The 23,112-nt window shown below is 40.1% G+C and overlaps 1 protein-coding gene across 3 annotated transcripts in view; it reads right to left on the reverse strand.

Moving 5' to 3' along the window:
• The window catches only part of Ubr3 (ubiquitin protein ligase E3 component n-recognin 3), a 131,630-nt gene that overhangs the window by 86,461 nt on the left and 22,057 nt on the right, over positions 1–23,112 (reverse strand). For all 3 annotated transcript variants that reach the window (XM_085834795.1, XM_085834796.1, XM_085834797.1), the window contains exons 4-7: positions 18,930–19,073; positions 18,378–18,427; positions 2,356–2,422; positions 471–601 (exon numbers count right to left, since the gene is read on the reverse strand). In XM_085834795.1, coding sequence (XP_085690921.1) covers positions 471–601; positions 2,356–2,422; positions 18,378–18,427; positions 18,930–19,073 — 392 coding nt within the window. The remainder of the gene's footprint in view (positions 1–470; positions 602–2,355; positions 2,423–18,377; positions 18,428–18,929; positions 19,074–23,112) is intronic.

Here is a 23,112-nt window from a genome sequence, read left to right on the forward strand (position 1 = left end):
CAGCAGCACCTTGTAACTGTCCTTCAGCGGACTCAACACTTGGTTAGAGATCACTTACTTTATTACTGTTTATCTCCCACCACTGCCTTCACACAGCATTCTACGTGTTTAATAATGCCACTCTAGTGGTTTCTAGCTAGGACTTTAGATCTTGTTGTAGGCCTCACAGAACAAAGATAAAACTCATGTGTAACTGTGAGCAAGTAAAACTTTATATCCTTACACGACAGTGTTTATGATAGTTTACATTTGAAATTTGAAATGGCAATTCTGTTGAGTAATGCTAAGCTGAGAGAAAGCTGAGACCCTGTGTATTCTGAGCAGACTGTCAACGGGAAATAAAGCACTTTCATATCATATCCTTATACTTACGTTATAATGAGCCTCAGCTAAGAAATGCAACAAAAGAAAAAGATCAAACAATAAAAAAACAGTGAAAGCAAAGTTCCAAAGGAAGCAGTGACAGATACCTTATACTCCTGATCTGGAAGCATGTTGAGCAAGAAAGTCACCATCTTCTGGGGGAATTCATACTTTATTGTCCAAAATAACAGTTCTTCTAAAAAACTTTTATGTTTCAAAACATCCATTATGGATTGATCTGTATAAGGAAGAGAAAATCTAACACTAATTAAGTTGCTCCCGTCATTTAAACCTTGCCATACAATTCGACAGTCCATCAAACTCATCTAAAAGTACCTACAATTCAATGATCTTCTTTCACTACTGAAAAAAAATTCACCAACTTCCACAGTACACAAACACCAAAACATTAAATACCTTAAATATGTTAATAACAAGCATTTACTCAAAAAATAATACTTGTTTGTTTTTGGTTTTTTTTTTTTGATGGATTGATTTAGTGATTGATTGATTGATTGATTGACTATATGTGAGTGCACTGTAGCTGTCTTCAGACACACCAAAAGATTGATTGATTGATTGATTGATTGATTGATTGATTGATTATATGTGAGTGCACTGTAGCTGTCTTCAGACACACCAAAAGAGGGCATCAGATCTCATTACAGATGCTTGTGAGCCACTATGTCGTTGCTGGGATTTGAACTCAGGACCTCTGGAAGAGCAAGCAGTCAGTGCTCTTAACTGCTGAGCCATCTCTCCAGCCCTGTTTTATGTGTTCTTAAATATAGCCATGTACCTAAAATTTCTGTTGAGTTTCAAATTTTAAATTTGACATCACTAATCCAAAGTGGAAAATGCTACAAAATCTGAAATGCTTTGAGCACACAGACCTCAAGGACAACCAAGACTGTACAGTACAACCCTGTTTCAAATGACAAAACAAACAGCTCAAAATTGGGAGCTGGAGAGAGCTCAGCAGTTAAGAACACTAACTCTGCTTTGAGAGACCCAGGCTCAATTCCCCACACCCACAATGGTGACTCACAACCATCCATAACTCTAATTCCAGGGGGCCTATGCCCTCCTCTAGCCCCAACAGGTACTAAGCACACACAGTGTACAGACAAAACCATACCACAAACGCCCATACAGGTAAAATAATAAAAAATTTTAAACACTAAAATCAGAAACTTGTCCCAAGTGTTTCAGATAAGGAATTCTAGAACTATCATTTCCTTAAAAGATTATCATGGTATAAATGTAAGAAATCTCAAGTTAGGGCTGGTGAGATGGCTCAGTGGGTAAGAGCACCCGACTGCTCTTCCAGAGGTCCAGAGTTCAAATCCCAGCAACCACATGGTGGCTCACAACCATCCGAAACGAGATCTGGCGCCCTCTTCTGGAGTGTCTGAGGACAGCTACAGTGTACTTACATATAATAAATAAATAAATCTTTAAAAAAAAAAAAAAAAAAGAAATCTCAAGTTAAAACTAAACGCTACTGAAAACATAAAGCCCAAGCAATTTAAATTTTAAACTCATTTATTTATTTACTTCTGAGAGTGTTTTTTTTAAGACAGGGTCTTGGGTCTCACTATGTAGCCAGGATTTCAAAATATTAAAGGTTTTGTTTGTTTTTAAATATTTTTAAAGGAAAAAAAACAGACTATATCCAGGTATACTGGCACACAACTGTCATCCAAGTAAAACTTAGGAGACTGAGCCAAGAAGACTGTGAGTTCACAGTCAATGTAGATACACAGTGAGTTTCAAGGCTAGTCTAGATGATGTAATTAAACCCTATCTCAACAAAAAGGAGGTGCCAGGCAGTGGTGGCGCACGCCTTTAGTCCCAGCACTCGGGAGGCAGAGGCAGGCGGATTTCTGAGTTCAAGGCCAGCCTGGTCTACAAAGTGAGTTCCAGGACAGCCAGGGCTACACAGAGAAACCCTGTCTCGGAAAAAAAAAAGGGGGGGGGGGGCATAAATACCTTTGGTGCCACTGCTTAGCTTCACCCTCTTTCTCTTGCCCAAGCCTTGACTCCCATCCTGGTCCTCCTAGAGGATATAAAGTCAACATTATCCATAGCCATGCTCATAAATGTATATGTTCTATATAAATGTAACATATACATTCTTACATACTGATGATCAACATAATTCACTTCTATGTATCTACTATATCAAATGTTTTAGTGCAGTTTTATTGAAATTCTTACTATGAACATATGACCATCTATAATCTGTACCTATAGGGAAAGACTCTTGAGCATTCCAAAATGTTAAAATAAAAACTTTCCTGCTGTTTTTGTGGTTATTGAAGACCAGCCTTAGTCTGTGTTGATCTGATAGGATGCATGGAATTATTTCAATCTTATATCTGCTGAGGCCTGTTTTGTGACTGATTATATTGTCAATGTTGGAGTAGGTACCATGAAGTGCTGAGAAGAACATATTTTTTTGTTTGTTTTAGGATGAAATGTTCTATAGATATCGGTTAAATCCATTTGGTTCATAACGTCTGTTAGTTTCAAACTTATGGAACACATTGGAAGCAGTGCTAAGAGGAAAACTTTGAGTGCTTCCAAAAAGAAACTGGAGAGAGCATACACTAGCAGCTTGACAGCACACCTGAAAGCTCTAGAACAAAAAGAAGCAAATACACCCAAGAGGAGTAGAAGGCAGGAAATAATCAGGGCTGAAATCAAGTAGAAACAAAAAGAATTATACAAAGAATGAACAAAACCGGGAGCTGGTTCCTTGAGAAAATTTATCTATTTATCTGTCTGTCTGTCTTTTTCTCTTTCCTTCCTTTCATTCTTTGTTTTTTATCAAATATAGTCTAACATGAGTCAAACTGAAAAAGGAAACTTCAGTTGAGAAAATGTCTCCATCAGATGGTCTAGTAGGCAAAAGATCATTGTTTTCTTGACTGAGCAGCTGGAATAAGAAATCAGTCTGTACAAGAGAGTAATTCTATTCCTTCATGACCTCTCCTTCAGTGCCTGCCTCCAAGTTCATGTTAATTCACCTGCCTCTGCACCTCTCTGTCTCTCTGCCCCTCCCTCTCTCTCTCCCTCTCTCTTTGCCCCTCCCTCTCTCTCTGCCCCTCCCTCTCTCTCTGCCCCTTCCCTCTCTCTCTGCCCCTTCCCTCTCTCTCTGCCCCTTCCGTCTCTCTCTGCCCCTTCCCTCTCTCTCTGCCCCTTCCCTCTCTCTCTGCCCCTTCCCTCTCTCTCTGCCCCTTCCCTCTCTCTCTGCCCCTTCCCCCTCTCTCTGCCCCTCCCTCTCTCTCTGCCCCTGCCCCTCCCTCTCTCTCTGCCCCTGCCCCTCTGCCCCTGCCCCTGCCCCTCTGCCCCTGCCCCCCGCCCCTGCCTCTGCCTCCCAAGTGCAGGGATTAAAGGCACGCGCCACCACTGCCTGGCTCTGTCCTACCATTCTTAATATACTTACTGTAAGATATAAGATGAAAGAAACTCTTTCCTCTTAAAAAAAAACAAACAAACAATTTGCCAATAACTTTCCTAAGCTTACACATACAGCATAAAGAAGCTAAAAGAATAGGAGAATTTACCATAAAACGGAAGGAAAGGGAGAGGACTGAAATAAATAGAGGAAAGGTTTCATAAAGTATGAAACAAAAGGAGCTCAAAACTCAAATAAATTAGCAGCCAGAGAGATGGTTCAGTGGCTAGAGTCACTTCCAGCAAGACTGACAACTTGGGGGGTTTGAGCTCAAGAACCCACAAGATAGAAAGACGACTACATGATAGATGACCTAACCCAGTCATTTGTCCTCAGACCTCCACAGATAAACCTTCATATGTGCACCACCTCCATACACAAATGTAACATTTAAAAAGTTTAAAGAAATAATATTTCAGTGATAAGGAATCCGTTTAGTTGATAGAGTAATTGCCCACCATAGCAAAGCTCTGAATTTAGCCTGGCAGTGGTGAATGCCTTTAATCCCAGCACTCTGAGACAGCAGGTAGATCTCTTAAGTTTGAGGCCAGCCTGGTCTACAGAGTGAATTCCAGAAAAGCCACTGAAACCCCATCTCACCAAAGAACAACAACAACAACAACAAATATAAACAAACGCAAAACAAAAAACAAACAGAATCAAAATACAAAAAAAAAAAAAATAGCCCTGGCTTCAATCCCTACCACTGCATAGATCAGATATGGTGGACATCTTTATAATGTCAGCCTTTGGGCCCTAGGGAGGCAGAAGGAGTATCAGGACTTCAAGGTTACTTTTAGCAACCTATTAAGTTCAAGACCAGCCTAGAATACATAAGACCCTATCTCAAAAACTTAAAAAAGATAGAGGGCCCGGGAAGATAATCCAGTGGTTAAAGTGTTTGGCATACATCAGGCCAAGAGTTCAGATACCCAGACCCATATAAATGGCAAGTCGATATAGTGACTCCAGCTTTCTAAAGTGGAGACAGAGTCTCCAGGATAAGCTGGGTATCAAGATTAACAGTCTGGATAAGCTCTCCTTTTGATAGGGAATTCTCTGATCAGAATGCATGCATAAGGCAAATAAACCATTTCTCCCCTAGTTTAATGGTCACTGCATTTATCACAGGAGAACAAAGCACACCAGGACATATGAATACCACACATACAAAAAGGGAGGGATCAAATTCTGAAAAATAAGCATAACATATTAGAAGCTGAAACTAAAATTGTAAAAATAAGAATTTGCTTTGGGAAAAGAAATACAGGAATGCAGGCAACTTGTGCTCACTCGTGACGCTCACATTGTGAAGAGTCTTAACTACAAATGAAATGGATTGATTAGGGAGAACACCAAGGAACAAGCCCTTCACAATCCAGTCAACTTTATAGCCAAAGACGTACCTAAGCAGTAACTGATACCTGGGGGTTAATTTATATGCCAAGCCAACATCACGGGATGGTTTAGGCTGTCTCAGAGGATGCTGAGACTGAACAACAGAATGAGAAAGCTAGTTACCACAGACAGTGTAGACACCAGGGTCCAAGAGCTCTATGAGAACCAGATACGGAGGAGAGAGAAAGGGAGGGAAGGACGGGAGCAGAAGAGAAAAGAGAAAAGACAAGAAAAGGAAAGGAAGGGAAGTGTCCTGGGTGCAGGTAGCTGTTTCCAAATAAAATACAGCCGGAAAGGTTCCTGCCACCTTCATCGAAGAACTAAGGGATTTTTTTCTCTAAAGGTTATGATTCACTGCGCCTAAGAAAGGGAAACAAGGAACCACTACTGCAAGAGAGTCACAGCTTCTAAATGAGCTGACACTTTGTTACAAGTACATCATGTTTCTCAGCTATACACTTCCTCTAAAAGGGATACCTTCAGTAACACAGTGACAGCAGGGTGTTGTAAAGTTCTATACATTTCCTGAGTTGCAGTCCTAAAGGAAAAGTAGAACTAGGAAGAAAAAGTCATTCAAAAAGAAAACATGGATGAGGTGTATAATTCAATAGTGGTGTGCTTGCATAGCATGGGAAAGGCTTGGGTTCTATCCTAAACACAGAGAAAAGACAACATACGGTCAAGGCGGCACAAAGGCAAAAACCTGAAAACACAACCAGGCGGTAGTGGTACATGCCTTTAATCCCAGCACTTGGGAGGCAGAGGCAGGCGGATTTCTGAGCTCGAGGCCAGCCTGGTCTACAGAGTGAGTTCCAGGACAGCCAGGGCTACACAGAGAAACCCTGTCTCGAAAAAAAAAAATAAATAAAAAAGAGAGAGAGAGAAAGAGAGAGATGGAAATAAAAGTTGTCATGAGTACAAATTCTCACGTTCTGAATTCATAATGGGGAGTTGAAACTCCTCCATTTACCATGAGGAAGCATTGCAGGGCACTGGAAGTCTAATCAATGATGGAACGCTGGCCATGGTAGCAACTCACACAGACTGCACAGCCCTCAGAATCCCTTTCCAGGCATCGGTCCCTGAGGAGGCAAGGGGGCACCACTACCATGGTTTTCCAACACAAATATATCAACATAGGTAAGTTCAAATTATTTTGAACAAAAGCCTGACAAGAACCCCAGGAAAAACAGATTCATCTATCTTCAAACTGATTTCTCAACTGAAAGTTGTCCTTTCTTACTTTTCTGATATATTTAGACAGACAAAATAATGTGACCTTCATAAAAAGTCAAGTAAACTCATAGTTGGGTTTTGTTTTTTTGTTTTGTTTGTTTTTTTTTTTTTGGGGGGGGGGGTTGAGACAGGGTTTCTCTGTAGGCTGGCCTTGAACTCAGAAATCCACCTGCCTGTGCCTCCCAAGTGCTGGGACTAAAAGCGTGCACCACCACTGCCTGGCAAACTTATAGTTGTTAAAAAACAAATTCAAGAAATGACAATGCAGAATGTACAAGACTTCAATGCAACAATGCTTGACAAAGGAGGCTATGAAAGTAAAATCCAAAGTCAATCTTCAAGGATGAGATAAGACTTAAAGATTCACAGGGCGGTGGTGGCGCACGCCTTTAGTCCCAGCACTTGGAAGGCAGAGGCAGGCGGATTTCTGAGTTCCAGGCAAGCCTAGTCTACAAAGTGAGTTCCAGGACAGCCAGGGCTACACGGAAAAACCCTGTCTTGGGAAAAAAAAAAAAAAAAAACCAGACTTAAAGATTCATTGTGCCCCTGTAATATAAAATGTTTGCTTTCCATCAGGATTCCAAGCACATAGCAGGGAAGAACTCTGTCAGCTAAAGAGAAGGGCAGCAACCTGTAGCATTTCATTTAACACTGTGACTCCTATAACTGCTTAAGAAAGCTGCTTAAGGGCTGGAGAGATGGCTCAGAGTTAAGAGCACTGACTGTTCTTCCAGAGGTCCTGAGTTCAGTTCCTAACAACCACGTGGTGGCTCACAGCCATCTGTAATGAGATCCGATGCCCTCTTCTGATGTGTCTGAAGACAGTGACAGTGTACTCATATACATAAAATAAAAGATTCTTGAAAGGAAGGAAACAAACTAGCTCCTTGAAAGAAAGGCTAAAGAAAGGCCTGGTCCTAAATGACAGCATATTACTCTCATTAAAGACACCCCTGCACTACTTCAGATCATAGACTGAAAAGGGAAGTGAGCTTACTAAACAGATGAAACAGCTACAATAAAAAGAATATTAAATAACTAAAGATGCTTATTCAAAGGGATAACATATGGAAGAGAAAATAAAAATTAGTGGTCAAAATAATTTTTTAAAAGTATGATGGTGTACTGGCTATTTTTGTGTCAACTTGACACAGCTGGAGTTATCACAGAGAAAGGAGCTTCAGTTGAGGAAATGCCTCCATGAGATCCAGCTGTAAGGCATTTTCTCAATTAGTGATCAAGGGGGAAAGGCCCCTTGTGGGTGGGACCATCCCTGGGCTGGTAGTCTTGGGTTCTATAAGAGAGTAGGCCGAGCAAGCCAGGGGAGGCAAGCCAGTAAAGAACATCCCTCCATGGCCTCTGCATCAGCTCCTGCTCCCTGACCTGTCTGAGTTCCAGTCCTGACTTCCTTTGGTGATGAACAGCAGCATGGAAGTGTAAGCCGAATAAACCCTTTCCTCCCCAACTTGCTTCTTGGTCATGATGTTTGTGCAGGAATAGAAACCCTGACTAAGACAAATTGGTACCAGCAGAGTGGGGTATTCCTGTGACAACCTGACCATGTTTTGGGGAGGACTGTGGAAGGACTTTGGAACTTTGGGCTTGAAGATCCATTCGTTGTTAAGAGCTCTGTCAGATGTTGTGTAGGAGCTTGGAAGATAATGCTGAGAACAGTGCAGAAGATGGAGGCCTGGTTTGTGAAATTTCAGAGGGAAAATTAAAGACTCTCTTCAGGGGCATTGCTGTTTTTATTGTGAAGATTTTGTAGTTCTGGTTAGCTGGGGCTGAAGAATCAGCTGTGATTAACAAGATACCAGAACTACTAAAGCAAAAACTTTGCATTACTGGGACTATTGATGCTGGTTAGCTGGAGCTAAGAAATTAGCGGTGATTAAGAAGAGACCAGCATCGTTGAGGTGACATCTTCTGGGAAGTGTTTTCTGAAAGCACAAAGAGGCTGTGTTCCAGAGATAGGCAAGGTTGTACTCCTTCTGCAGTGGGACTTGGTAATGTGTAAGGGTCACCCAGGTGGTACTGGTTTTGAAGGCATGAAGGGGTCACACAGCAGCTCAGGCTCGGCACTGTGAGAGGCCATGGAAGGCCATTGGTGAAGGTGCAGCCCCAGTTGTAATTGAAGGCCCAGGACTGAAGGGGTCACGCAGTGTTTTGGAGATGCCAGTACCATGAGATGACCACCAAGAGCAGCAGCAGCAGTGGAGTACAGGCATCTGGAGCCCAGAGGACGACGTGTGTGCTACAAAGGGCATGGCTGGAGAAGTGACCCAAGCCCTTGGAGGAGCCCAGAAGATCGTGAGTTGGATCCCAGACGTTGGACGGTTGGAGATTGATTTTTGCTTTGATTGTGACTGTGCCCTGATATTTTCCCTCTTGAAGGAAGAAACTATTTTAGTGGAGCCCACAGTTAAGAGACTTTTAATTGTAAAAAGACTTTGGATTTTAAAAGAGATGGATATTTTAAAGAGATTGAAATTTTAAGAATATGTAAAGACTGTGGGACTTTTAAAGTTATTTAGATCTTGGGGATGAATAAGAATGTAAGGGTTGAGGCTTACTAGTGATGTGTTTGTGTGTCAAGTTGACAAGGGGTCAATTGTACTGGCTATTTTTGTGTCAACTTGACACAGCTGGAGTTATCACAGAGAAAGGAGCTTCAGTTGAGGAAATGCCTCCATGAGATCCAGCTGTAAGGCATTTTCTCAATTAGTGATCAAGGGGGAAAGGCCCCTTGTGGGTGGGACCATCCCTGGGCTGGTAGTCTTGGGTTCTATAAGAGAGTAGGCCGAGCAAGCCAGGGGAGGCAAGCCAGTAAAGAACATCCCTCCATGGCCTCTGCATCAGCTCCTGCTCCCTGACCTGTCTGAGTTCCAGTCCTGACTTCCTTTGGTGATGAACAGCAGCATGGAAGTGTAAGCTGAATAAACCCTTTCCTCCCCAACTTGCTTCTTGGTCATGATGTTTGTGCAGGAATAGAAACCCTGACTAAGACAGATGGTTATATAATTTTATAAAACACAGAATATATATACATATATTCATAAGATGTGTGTGTGTGTGTGTGTGTGTTTTAAAGGCCTTGTGTACTACAGCTCACCTCAATCTCAAAACTTCACTGTAGCTGAGGATGGGCCTGAGCTCTGATCCTCCACCTCCCAAGTGCTAGGACTTAGGGGTGTACACCACCACTCCCAGAAAAATATTGGGAACTTTTAAAAATTATTTTATGTGTGAGAGTGTTTGTCTGCATATTTGTATGTGCCTGTTGTAGCCACAAGAGAATATTGGATTCCCAAGAACTATTGTTACAGACAGTAGTGAGCCATCACATAGGGTGCTAGAAACCCAACTTGGGTCTTTTGCAAGAGCAGTCAGTACTGTTGGGCACTAAGTTATCTCTCTGACACAAAAAAGATTTGTTAGGATTTCATGCACACTGGTCACGGACTCCACCACTGAGTGACATCCCCAAGCTTCAAGAGCATCTTAACTATAAAAACTACCAAGCAGAAAAAAACAAAACAAAAACCTACCAAGAAAAGGAACTAGTGTCTGCTAGCTAGGAAAGATCTCTATCCCTCAAAGCATTTACATGGAAGTTTATCAACTGCAGAAAATGCTGCAAAGTCTATCCCTACACTAGAAAAGAAATATACTGGTATTTCTAAGAAACTTCCCACAAAAATTATGTGACCCTCCAGTACCAACCTTCACAATTAACCTAATTCCTGGTAAATTAAAATTCAACTTTAATTGTCAAAATGTATTACTTTTTATCTATCACAAATTTTTTAAAAGTATCTATCTTCTATTTTCAATAATCCTGTTCAATATAAGTTTTAAAAATTAGGGTTTTTTTTTTTCATTCAGTACCAAAGAATATTCAAAGAATGTCTACAAGGACATCTAAACATTTTCTAATGATTATCTTCAATTATTAAGTGTATATAGGAAAAAAAGAATATATGTGACTAAGCAAAATAAATAACAATAGTTAACACTAATACCAGGCTGAAACATTTTTTTCTTTCTCCCCATTCTTCTGTTTCTCTAAAATGAACATCAGATGGCCATAGCTTCACCGGAGAAAAGTTTTACTTCATTTGCACCTCAAAATCACAGAAACTAATAATCTAGTGGTGGAACACATAGACATGTGCTTATGGACTTCAATTTTCTAAAGTTTCCTTGAAAAGTTATCTGTGCACTGGAATGGTGGTCCCAGTAATCAAGGAATACTGCAGGAAGATGAAAAACCTGAAGCAGCCTGTGTTCTATAACTAGACCCTGCTTAAAAAGAACAAAATACCCTACCCTACAACACATTCTCTTCCCTCTCAGAAATATCTAATTATAATTAGACCCACTCACATAAGAATGATGATGGTTAGAGCCGGGCGTGGTGGCGCACGCCTTTAATCCCAGCACTCGGGAGGCAGAGGCAGGCGGATTTCTGAGTTCGAGGCCAGCCTGGTCTACAAAGTGAGTTCCAGGACAGCCAGAGCTATACAGAGAAACCCTGTCTCGAAAAACCAAAAAAAAAAAAAAAAAAAAAAAAAAAAGAATGATGATGGTTTTCTATTGAACTAGATTATCTGATAATCACAAATTTAATTGGTGTATATTAAATTTTAAAATATTTTACAAAATTAAGATGTGTTCTTGAATTTAGTTTTGGTTCCATATAGCATAAATAACATTTTCTCTTATTTCAGATGAGCTACACAAGAAAAGACTAAGTGATATTGCAAAAAATGTCAATACTGCACAAAAAACGTCCACAGCACTGCTTAGTACAATGTTCTGTTACTATGAAGACAACAGAGACAAGACTGACACTCTGACAGGGCCAAGGCTAACTGGACCGCAATACATGCACTCATCAACTAAAACTCCAAAATACAAGTAAATCTTGCTGCACTGCAGTTTCAAATCCATTTCTTCTTTTGAAAAGCATTATGTGTATGTTTGTAGGTAAACCACATGTGTGTGGGTACCCTCGGAGGCCAGAAGGGAGCATCACTGAGATTCAAATCCACTGGCGCTAGAATTCCAGGTGGGTGCTGGGAACCACATTCAGATCCTCTGGAAATGCAGAACTCTTAACCACTGAGCCATTTCTCTAGCCTGTTTCTTCATCTTAAAACAAAGTTAAATTAGTTCTCTCTTCCAATTTAAAATTCTACTTTTGTTGGGGTTTCTCTGGCTTAAGGTATATTTCTGCATATGTTGAGGATCAACCCCAGGGCACTGTGCATGCTGAACAGATGTTCCACCAGTTAGCTACAGACCCAGACTTTAAAATCGCTTTTTAATTGCTATATCTACCCCTCTGTAGCGTGAATGTAACTGTCCTCATTATATCTTCCTTTACTTCTACTATGTTGAATTACAAGACTGAAATCATGAAAGGGCCAGCTTGATAATCTCTGGGACTACACAATAACAGGGTAGAAATGTCAATCCTCGGGCCTCATTACATGTCAATATGAACACTAATGCAAATTTACCGTGGTACTTATATAAAGAATAAAGCAGGAGGTGGGGCCGTGAGGTTCTAAAGCATTAATTAGGTTTTCCTCATTCAAGCACCTCTACTCATCCACTCATCAACTTCCTCCTTGAGTCGCAGTTCTGTTCCTTGGTTATTCATTTTTAATCATTTTAGAAATGTGCAAAAAAAAAATGTTTTGAAAGAGCTACAATATAAATTTTAAGTAACTGCCAGGCGTGGTGGCGCATGCCTTTAATCCCAGCACTCGGGCGGCAAAGGCAGGCAGATTTCTGAGTTCGAGGCCAGCCTGGTCTACAGAGTGAGTTCCAGGACAGCCAGGGTTACACAGAGAAACCCTGTCTCGAAAAACCAAAAAAAAAACAAAAAAAAAAACAAAAAAACCACTTAAGTAACACCATTAGTTTTGTGAGTGGATGGAAATGTTTCTTTTTCCTCTCTAAATGAATCCCAATACAACTCAACACATCTTGTGCTCATGGTATAGCTTCCAGTGCTGTTTTCATGCAGGCCAATGGTTCTAATGTAATATTTCCCATTAAAAAAGAAACAAAAGCAGAAATAGTCAACAGGTAAGCTCAAAAGACTAGCAGAAGATTAACATAATTTTGATATACATAAATTTTAAAATGGTTTGTTCTTTAAAGTATGTTGGCAATTTCTTTGCTTTAGAAAGGAAATATCAATTCTCTAAGCCAGGTATGGTGGCTTATGCCTTTCATTCCAGCAAGTGGGAGGCAGAAGCACGGAGACTCCTGAGTCCAGTCAGTCTGTACTATATAGCTAGTGCACCAGGCCAGGAGGCAGACACAGGCACATCTCTCTGAATTCTAGGCTAATCTGGTCTATACAGCAAGTTTCAGAAGGTGGGGGGATACAATGGAGAGATGGCATCCATTATAAGTACTTGTTTTTCTTGCAGAAGACTGAGGTCCAGCTCCTAGTACCCCTCTTGGGAGGCTCATAACTACCCAAAACTATACAACTCTATAGAGTATCCAACACCTTGAATAACCACACACACATACTCATATGCACACATATAAATAACAATAATGTTTTTAAATGTTCCCCCAAAATATCTTTCAATCTTAAATATAAGCTGTCTTTCTCTTTTTTTTTTTTTTTTTTTTTTTTTTTTTTTTGAGACAGGGTTTCTCTGTATAGCCCTGGCTGTCCTGGAACTCACTTTGTAGACCAGGCTGGCCTCGAACTCAGAAATCCGCCTGCCTCTGCCTCCCAAGTGCTGGGACTAAAGGCGTGCACCACCACCGCCCGGCTGTCTTTCTCTTGATGTACAATAATAGTCATTATATATAAGGAAAGTTTCTTATTAAAATTCTCCAATACTCATTACTAGCTATAAGGATATCTCATATTCACTTAAAATGTTTGTCAAAAGATATGTGCCAACTATTGGAATGCTATTCCTAGTCATTTTTATTTTCAAGTATCAGGGGAACCCAAGAAAAAGAATGCCAAATGTCACATTGTGGTTGTAGAAAGATGCTTATAAATTCCTTAGCATTTTTCCAATTGAGAAGTAATCTATCTTCCTCCTACAGTTGAAAGAGCATGGCCCTAACAACTTCCTTATGCCTAACAACCAGCAGTAGAAGAACTACTTGTAAATTCCAAGCTACTTCAGAAATGGCTCTGCCAGGCCTGGTCTTGAACCACTCACACTGTTAAGTCATCCACCATCAAAGATCTCCAATTTAAGACACCATGAGAATCCAAATGTAAACACGCTCATCAACAACCAGAGCTCCCTCTGGACAGTCGGCATCAATTGTGAGCCCAGTGAATAAACCAGCTCAGATTTCCATCTAAGTTTGCCCTTCAGATAACTTTAGCTTTGGCCAACAAACTAGCTGAAACTCCACAAAATAACCCAGACACAACTATCCAGCTGCCAGTCCCAAATTCCTAAGTCAAGTACATTAAAATGGTGATTTTAAACCATAGAATTTTCAGACAAATTTGCTCCATAGCAATAAGTATCTCTACAGTAACAAGAATAGTTTCTATAGTAGCAACAAAATGAACAATAGCCTATCCACTTTATAGCAAGACTATCAGAGATCAAGCAGACAAGAAAGAGACTTTAAGTCAAATTTCAACTTTACCACTGACTACATGAAATTTACTACCCTCACTGAGTTCTTGGGAATTAACTCTCAGGAATTCAACTTCATCAGCCTCACACAATGAACTCTCATATCCCTAAAACATCCATAATTTTCATAACCTTTCATTGTGTCCTCTTCTTTCTCATTTTTGTTTTTGCTGTATCACATGACTTTCCTACTTGTAAGTCAATATTTAAAAATTAAATTGAAAATGACAAAACAAAGACAATGTGGGTAGAGTATGTATCAATAAAACACAAATGAATTATCATTTTATATAAAAATTAATTCCAGCCAGGCAGTGGTGGTGCACGCCTTTAATCCCAGCACTTAGGAGACATAGGCAGGCGGATTTCTAAGTTCAAGGCCAGCCTGGTCTACAAAGTGAGTTCCAGGACAACCAGGGCTACACAGAGAAACTCTGTCTCGAAAAACAAAAACAATAATTCTTCAAATATTAATTTCCCTGAAATAATCACTAAAAAGTAAATATAGCATATTAAAATGTAGACGTATCTCCTGTATCTAAGCAATTCCATATCCTAAAGAACTATTTATACACCTGCAAAGCAAGAGAAAGAAAGGGAAACAATGACTCTTAGAATCTGACTAGAAATCAAGAACGTGGTTGGACAATATGTAGTTCTCCCATTACTTTAGACTATTATATCGCCAATGAAAAACAACAAAGATAGATTTACATAGTTTACTTCTGAATAAACCAAAGGTCATCACGTAGTAAAGCGCTTTATAAAGCACCTTCTCACTGACAATGATGCTATTTAACTATATAGAAATGGATCTGTCAATGCTTGAAAACTATTAAATGGCAGTATTAGAGGAGGGACTAGTCACAGTAACTTTTATTTTATCTCAATTGCCCAGTAAATCAATCAAAAAACATATTTGTATATTACTTAAGCAATTAAAAGTTGAAGGGCTAAAATTCATTTTCTTGAAATTGTGCTCTAGTAGCTATTTCTCAGGAAGATCAGCTAAAATGTCTGCAGTATGACCCACAATAACTCAAAAACTATGTATTTTAATCCCTTTATACATAAGGCTACAGAATTGAAAACATTTATGAGACTCAAATTTGTGGGGTAGTGATGTAGCCTAAGAGGTAATTGCTTGCCTGCCAGCATACATGAAGCCATCAGCTGAATCTAAAGCAAGCAGTGTGTGGTAGTGTATGCCTACAATCCTAGAACATGGAAGGTAAAGGTAGGAAGATTAAAACTTTTCAAGGTTATCCTTGGCTACATAATAAGTTCAAGATCAACCTACATTATATGAAACCCTGTCTCAAAGAAAGAAAGAAAGAAAGAAAGAAAGAAAGAAAGAAAGAAAGAAAGAAAGAAAGAAAAGAAAAGAAAAGAAAAGAAAAGAAAAGAAAAGAAAAGAAAGGAAGGAAGGAGTTAAATTTGTGGCAAGTATAGCAAGTATATGAATGTGATTTTATACATATTATTCCAATTAATTTTAATATTACAATTATCACTATTTTCTTCATAAGAAAACTAATGTTGAAAAATAAAAGTAATCTGGCATATAAGGCCATATGAGCCAAGATTTAAACCTAGATCTAACCGACTCTGAAGTCCAAGTTTTTTAAGATGACTATTATGCCACCCTAAGGAACATGAAAAATTAACTAGAGGATAAAAGGAAACAGACAGATACATTACTTACACACATACACACACACACACACACACAAAGGCTGAGAGATTATTGTGGAAGAGAGGGTGGAAAGACTGTAAGAGCCAGGGGTAGTGGATATCTACAATGAAACAGTATTTGCCAGACATGACTCCTGGTGGCTATAGCTGCATGAACAGGACCTACCTAAGATGGAGACAGCTAAAACCCCAGGCAGGACAGGGGAGGGGCTCTTGATGTTCTACCCTGAGTTGCTACTGGCAACTGATGGCTGCTAGAGGAGGGAGAGTCATTTATCTTTAGGGGTGTAGCCCTGGGGGACTACAATGTGTTCAGTAGATATCTTACACCAAGGCACATACAGCAGCACTAAGTGGACCCAGTAGGTTTAAGAGAGAGAGAAAGAGGGGAGCTGTGGGAGAAGAGAGAAAGAGAGCACACATAAAGTTGGGAGGAAATGGTGGTAAGATAGGGAAAGAATTGCAGAGGAGGGAAGGAGATGGATTTGCTCAAAACACATCAAGAATGTAGGAAATTCTCTAACAGTTAAAAACCAAACTAGTTCTAAAGCAAGTGAAAAAAATTACACATATAAGTTGATGAAACACTAACTCTAAGAGGAGCTAATATAAGAGGCCTTAAAAGACACAGTCAAAAAATAATGAACAAAGCAATGAATGGAAATTCAAAGCCTCAGATATTACTGCAGAAGAATGTTATTCTATCCAACCACAAGACACTATGTTGCTGCAATTGGAATTCTAAGAATTTAAACCAAAATAAAATAAGTTACTTCCTTCCTCATCAGAGGAAAAAGCACCTCTTTCAAAAGCTGGCTTTCCAACATGTCCAACTCAATTCAACAAGCTAACAATCAATTCAATTCAGGAAAATAAAGTACAATCGTCAGAAGCACGGAGATAGGAGACAAGAGGGTCGGAGGGAAGAGGGAAAGTGTGAGTAGAAAGCATCGTCATGAAACCCATGCATGCTGGGTACCACAGGTGGAACATGGAGCAAGCAGATTGTTCCTAAGCAACACCTCCAGCTACTCGACTTGTCCTGTTACTATGACAAAGGTTTCAGATAACCCAGACCACCCTCATATTCCATATCAATTCATATATCCCAGGCTGGTCTCAAACGTGAGCTGTAGCTGAGGATATCTACACTGATCCTCCTGCCTCCACCATCCAAGTTCTGAGATAACAGGCAGGAACCAGCACACCAGGTTTTTTTCTCTGCCTTCCATGTGAGAAATGTTTTAAAATTTCCATTCTAGCCGGGCAGTGGTGGCGCACACCTTTAGTCCCAGCACTTGGGAGGCAGGTGGATTTCTGAATTTGAGGCCAGTCTAGTCTACAGAGTGAGTTCCAGGACAGCCAGGGCTACACAGAGAAGCCCTGTCTCCAAAAAAAAAAAAAAAAAAATCATTCTAGATATGAAAAGAAGTTAGTCCTTTTCTTATCACTAAGAAACTATGACTTTTTTTTTTGGTTTTTTGGTTTTTCGAGGCAGGGTTTCTCTGTGTAGCCTTGGCTGTCCTGGAACTCACTCTGTAGACCAGGCTGGCCTCGAACTCAGAAATCCGCCTGTCTCTGCCTCCCGAGTGCTGGGATTAAAGGCATGCGCCACCACGCACGGCTAGAAACTATGACTTAGAATCCCAGAAGCTACTCTTGAGCTTCAGTATGTACCCTAACTACATAAGGAATTGATACTAGATCTCAACCATAAACTTTTTTTCATAAACCCTACAATGACTGTATGTTAATTTTGAGCTGGGAGCATGAGATGTGTGTGTGCCGCTCACTATGTGCCTATACTTGCAGAGGTCAGAATCAACACTGGGTATCTCCCTCTATCGTTCTCTTCTGCATTTTTGTTTTTGTTTTGTTTTTTTGTTTTGAAAGAGAGAGTGGGGGCTCTCCCTGAATCTGGAGCCCTCTCTTTTGCTTAGGCTGGTTGGCCAGTGAGTGCATTAGATCCCCTAAATCTGCCTATCTCCAACTCCTAGCATTGGGTTTACAGACATAAGCTCACATCTGGCTTTTATGTGGGTGCTTAAATCCAAATTCAGGTCTTCATGCATGCACAGTAAAACTTCACCCACTGGGTCATCTCCAAACCCCAAAACCATAAATCTTTATAGCTCTAAACACTTAAAATTCTCTTTTTAAAAAGTGTTGCAGGATATTTGATCACATCATGAACCTCCAAGATTATGAACTGAAAAAATCTTGTTGCAGCCCTAACACACACCTTTAACCCAAGAGCTTACTGTAAGCAAGAGCTAAAATAAAGTCAGGGTAGGCCAAGAGGAGGGCACACAATCACTTGCCAAGGAGTGAGCTTAAGAAAACTCAGGCAGGAGAAAGAAGGGTCTCTGAGTAGAAGGGTATTTAAGACAACATAGAGAAGGAGAGGAGCCCCTACTTCTGGAGTCTCAGTGGAACAGAAAGGGCAGCTGGCGCTTTCCGTCTGTGTGAGGTAGCAGGCTTTCACCATAGCATCTGCCTCCTGAGTCTTCATTAGTAAAAACTGAATGTTCAAAATTTTGTTTTAAAAACAAAAAGTTTTAAAAATTGAATCTCACCTCATCTGAAGAGTCTATCTGCCCCAGTGTTCCAGTAGCACCTGCAAAACCTTCAGAGAAGAAAAAAGGTCATCTGTCATAACTGCCACGTACTGATGTACCTTATCATTATTGAGACATACAAATATGGGAATAATAAGTAAGAACAACTCATTCTAAAAGTCACCCCAGCAAAGTTCAACTTTACCTATAGGAACATGTTATCTGATGGGCTGATACTTCAACAGAAAAATCCCAGGAAAAACCCAAATTTTACAAGTTGTTTCAGAAGGATCTTGCTTTTTAAGTATAAACCATGATTACTAAACCTCTGAGCTAGTGAAGTCTGAATAGCAACCGGTACACTTCTCACGACTCAGAACCACACAAGTCTAAAAACTGAACAGCCTGTACTCAAGGAAAATTAACTTTCTTCATTCACTTGTCTAACTACCACCCCCCTTTTCATGACATCACTGCAGCTCAAATGTTCAATCATGAAGAAAAGATCGAGGGGCTGTCTGTTTCAATAAAAGGAAGTCACTACAGTTCAAATTAAGTATTTAGACAAACCTTGAGCTGCCAGAGTGCTAGTACCAGCAGCTGGTTCCTGGATCCCATACACCAGCTTATCCTCGGGATATGTCAGTCCGGAGCTCTTCAAAGCTATAAGGTACTTCTCGTGACTTTTCTTTGCACAAGCATTTTCTCCAAGACCTAATATTGAGACAAAGAGTCAGAAGAAAATATTCTACTCAAAGTCTAAACACAGTCATCCTGTGAACACACACAAGTAATACTCTAATGGAAGAGGAAACTACTGCACTAAACATAAAATTCACTACTGATAATAGTTGTGATTATACTTGGCACTGACAATCCCAGGATGATCAGCAATTTATAATAGGAATGCAATTCGCTGAGCATCTAAAATAGATGAGGAGGGTATAGACAAGGCATGCTAAGGCTTGATTCCAACCTTCCAGAAACCTGAAGGTCAATGGTAGAGAAAGGCACGAGAAAACATAGTCAACACAGTTACTAAGCAGACTTCCCCATGGGATGTGACCAGAACTTATGCAGAACAGAGTACTCAGAAAGGCTTTCCAGAGAAGATAAAGCCTTCAAATGGTACAAATGAAATTACATTTAGCCGGGCGGTGGTGGCGCACGCCTTTAGTCCCAGCACTTGGGAGGCAGAGGCAGGCGGATTTCTGAGTTCGAGGCCAGCCTGGTCTACAAAGTGAGTTCCAGGACAGCCAGGGCTATACAGAGAAACCCTATCTCGAAAAAAAAAAAAAACAAAAAAACAAAAAAAAAAAAGAAATTACATTTAATTCAGGTTTTTTCCAACCATCTTATCACATTTAAGAAATGAAACATAATTTATAACTGGCATGGTTGCACATGCCTTTAGTCCCAGCACTTGCAATGCAGAAGCACGTGGATCTCTGTGAGTGTGAGGCCAGTCTGGTCTACATAGAATTCCCAAATAGCATGAACTACATAGAGACTCTGCCTCAAAAAAAAAAAAAATCTAATTTACACTAAAGTATCACTTAAGACAGTTTATCTCCACAAGTATGGGAACACTTGGGCTCCACAACTTAGAACTTTCACTTAAGCATTGCAGCTTACTGATTATTGCTATTTTTTTGTTTGTTTTTTATTATGGAGAATGGAAAAATAGTGAAAGAATAGAGAGCAATTTAGAGTTCTTTACACTAAAACTTACTCATTCTCTCTTATCCCCTATATAAAAGTCAGATGAGCATGGCATTTGCAATTCTTCAGTAGTTTGTGTCTTTGACTATGTGATCACAAAGGAGTTCCAAGTGGGCCGATACTATCAACACCAGTAACATAAACCATGCAACAGACTAAAGTGACACCACCCGTAAGATGGACCCTCCTGGGGTTTGCTGTAGTTGCTGCTATTTGCCTCAGCTCTCAAAATGTCCTTCTTTTTAAGGAAACATATTAAATAAATGAGACAAGTCCCACTTTCATGTAAGGTCCAATGCTGAAAATAACTACAACTAGTTTAAGAATAACATGGCATGAAGAGAAAGCTAGACAGCTAAGAGCACTTACTGCTCTTACAGAGGTGTGGGGTTTGGTTCCCAGCACCCAGTTGGCAACTCCATTTCGGGGAATCTGACCTGCTCTCTGCAGGCACCAGGCTCATGTCTGGTCCTACTTACATACATGCAGGCAAACATAAAATAAAAATAATTAAATATTTGTAAAAATAAATAAAAGCATGCAGATTCCTACAGAAATGAGTAAGTGCTAGGGCTCTAACTCAACGGTTTGCCTAACATATGCCAGGCTCTGGGTTCAAGTTTAATCTTTAGTATCAAAAAAAGTTTCCTAAATAATAAAAGCCCTATCACAGATGCCATTCATTGAACTAAATGTAGTTTATCAAGTCCTCACAATAACTCTGAAAATGAATGCATTTTTGCCATTTGTTAAGTAAGGAAACAGGCTTAGGAAGGTGGCTTGGCTCTCTAGTGATGGCTAGTGAGCACTGAAGCTAGACTGGAAATCTCAAACTGTCTACTGGGAATTGAACCTCGTGCCTGCGAAGCAGCCAACTCTCCACTATCTATATCCATCACTGTTTTGCTTTCTATTTTGAGACAAGGTCTCAGAGTTGTCCAAACTGAGAGAGGGCCCTGACCTTATTCTGTACCCCACATAGATCTTAAACTTGTAACTCCCCTTACTTCAGCCTTCTGAGCAGCTGGGACTGCAGACATGGCCACAAAACCTGGCTCAAATGTCAAACTTGGGAAACAAAATCTAATTCAATATCCATCAATAAAAAGTTAAGGGTTGCTGTTCATGTTGTTTACTTTCAAGAAGAATTGTTTTTAATTATAGAAATAAAGTAAAAACAATTGTAACAACTCCCTCGTCAAGTTGCCCCCATGGTTAAACAATCTGCTTGCCAGGCAGTGGGGGTGCATGCCTTTCTTTAATCCCAGCACTCAGGAAGCAGAAGCAAGAGGATCTCTGAGTTCAAGGCCAGCCTAGCCTACAGAAAGAGTTCCAGGACAGCCAAAGCTACACAGGAAAACCCTATCTCAATGCCACCCTCAATCCCTGAAGAACCTGAGTTAAATTCTTCAAATACTTCAGATCTTAAATAACATACATGCTAGACTATCCGATGCTAACAGGTCTCCGAGACTCAGTATGCTTTGTTCAGCACTTCCTACCCTGTTGACCAGGTGGGTGGATCTGTTCCTATGTCTTCAACACAGGCTCTTCTAGCTTATCCAATTACTGAATGAACTTCTCAACCCATGACTGCAGCTTACAGTACTGTCAGCTCTAGAGATTCACTTTGGCTCTTCGTTTACATTTCTTTGTTAAGATTCCCTCTTTACTGACTGACACCCTATTTTCCATTAATTCTTTTTTTAGTATAAAAAAAAAATGACCCACATTATTTCATGACATAAGTACACATTTGATACAACACCAAAGCAAAGACAAGTTTTAAAAATTACTGCCTTCATACAATTAAAAAAAAAAAAAAAAAAAACTTTTTTTTTTGGTTATTTTATTTTCATTTCAAATGTCATCCCCCTTCCCAGTTTCTCCTCCACAAACCCCCATCCCCTCCCTTCCATTAATTCTTTTTTGTTGTTGTTGTTTTTGTTTTGTTTTGTTTGTTGTTGTTGTTTTGAGACAGGGTTTATCTGTGTGGTTCTGGCTATCCTGGAACTCTGTAGACCAAGCTGGCCTCGAACTCAGAAATCCTCCTGCCTCTGCCTCCCGCCACCACTGGCCAGCCCATTAATTCTTTAGACGCATTTTCCTTTAATTTTTTTGGACAAATGTCTAATAATTGTTTTAATGTCTTTGATAAATGCAACATCTACCCTATCATCTTGGTCAATTTTCAGGGGCTTTTTCATCTCTTGACTCTAGCTTACAGCTGTGTGTTTCCTGGCATGCCCACTAGTTTTTACTATGTACTACATAACCTACTAATACAATATAAAAGGTTTTCAATTGCCAGAGTACTAAATTTGTTGTAGAAGACAGTTCAACCACAAGCTGAATATTTTGGGCTGGTAAAGAAGAAAAACACAAAACAAAACAAAGCAAAACCTAACAAAACAAAACAAAACAAAACATAAAGGCTTCATTTTACACTTTGTACAAGGCAGATCTATGGAAACTTCAATATGCTGAAAGGAGCTCTACCGTGAGAGGGACCAACTCATATACTGCCTTCTATCCTTCAGTGCAGGTACTGCTGGGCGATGAGACTCTTTCTGTATTGTATATGCATGTGTGCATGTGTGTACCTGTGTGTTTGTGTGTGTTGTGTGTATAGGAATGCAAGTACTTTTGTCATGTCATACATGGTGGGGAGGGGATCAGAGAACAGCTTTTGGTTGTCTCCTTTTGCAGGGGATTTGGGGCTAAAACTCAGGTTGCCAGGATTGTGCAGCAAGCACTTTTACTTGCTGGGTTTTCTTAAGACTAACCGAGAGTTGACCTTACTTACTCAAGGTCTAACCTTCTGGAATCTCGGAGTCAGATGCTTACAGAAATAGAAGGTCTCTTTCAGATGGCTAAACTAAAATCTAACTAACACTGCTTTCCTACAGGTAGTAGTGAGAGATGGCTCAGCAGCTAAGAGCACTTGTTTTAGCAGAAGACCCAGATTCAATTCCCAGCACCCACACATCAACTCACAGTTGATCTGTAACTCTAGTTTCAGGGAATCTAT

Source organism: Mus caroli, unplaced genomic scaffold, assembly GCF_978045245.1.
Source record: "Mus caroli unplaced genomic scaffold, Mus_caroli_1 scaffold_2, whole genome shotgun sequence".
Lineage (NCBI taxonomy): Eukaryota > Metazoa > Chordata > Mammalia > Rodentia > Muridae > Mus > Mus caroli.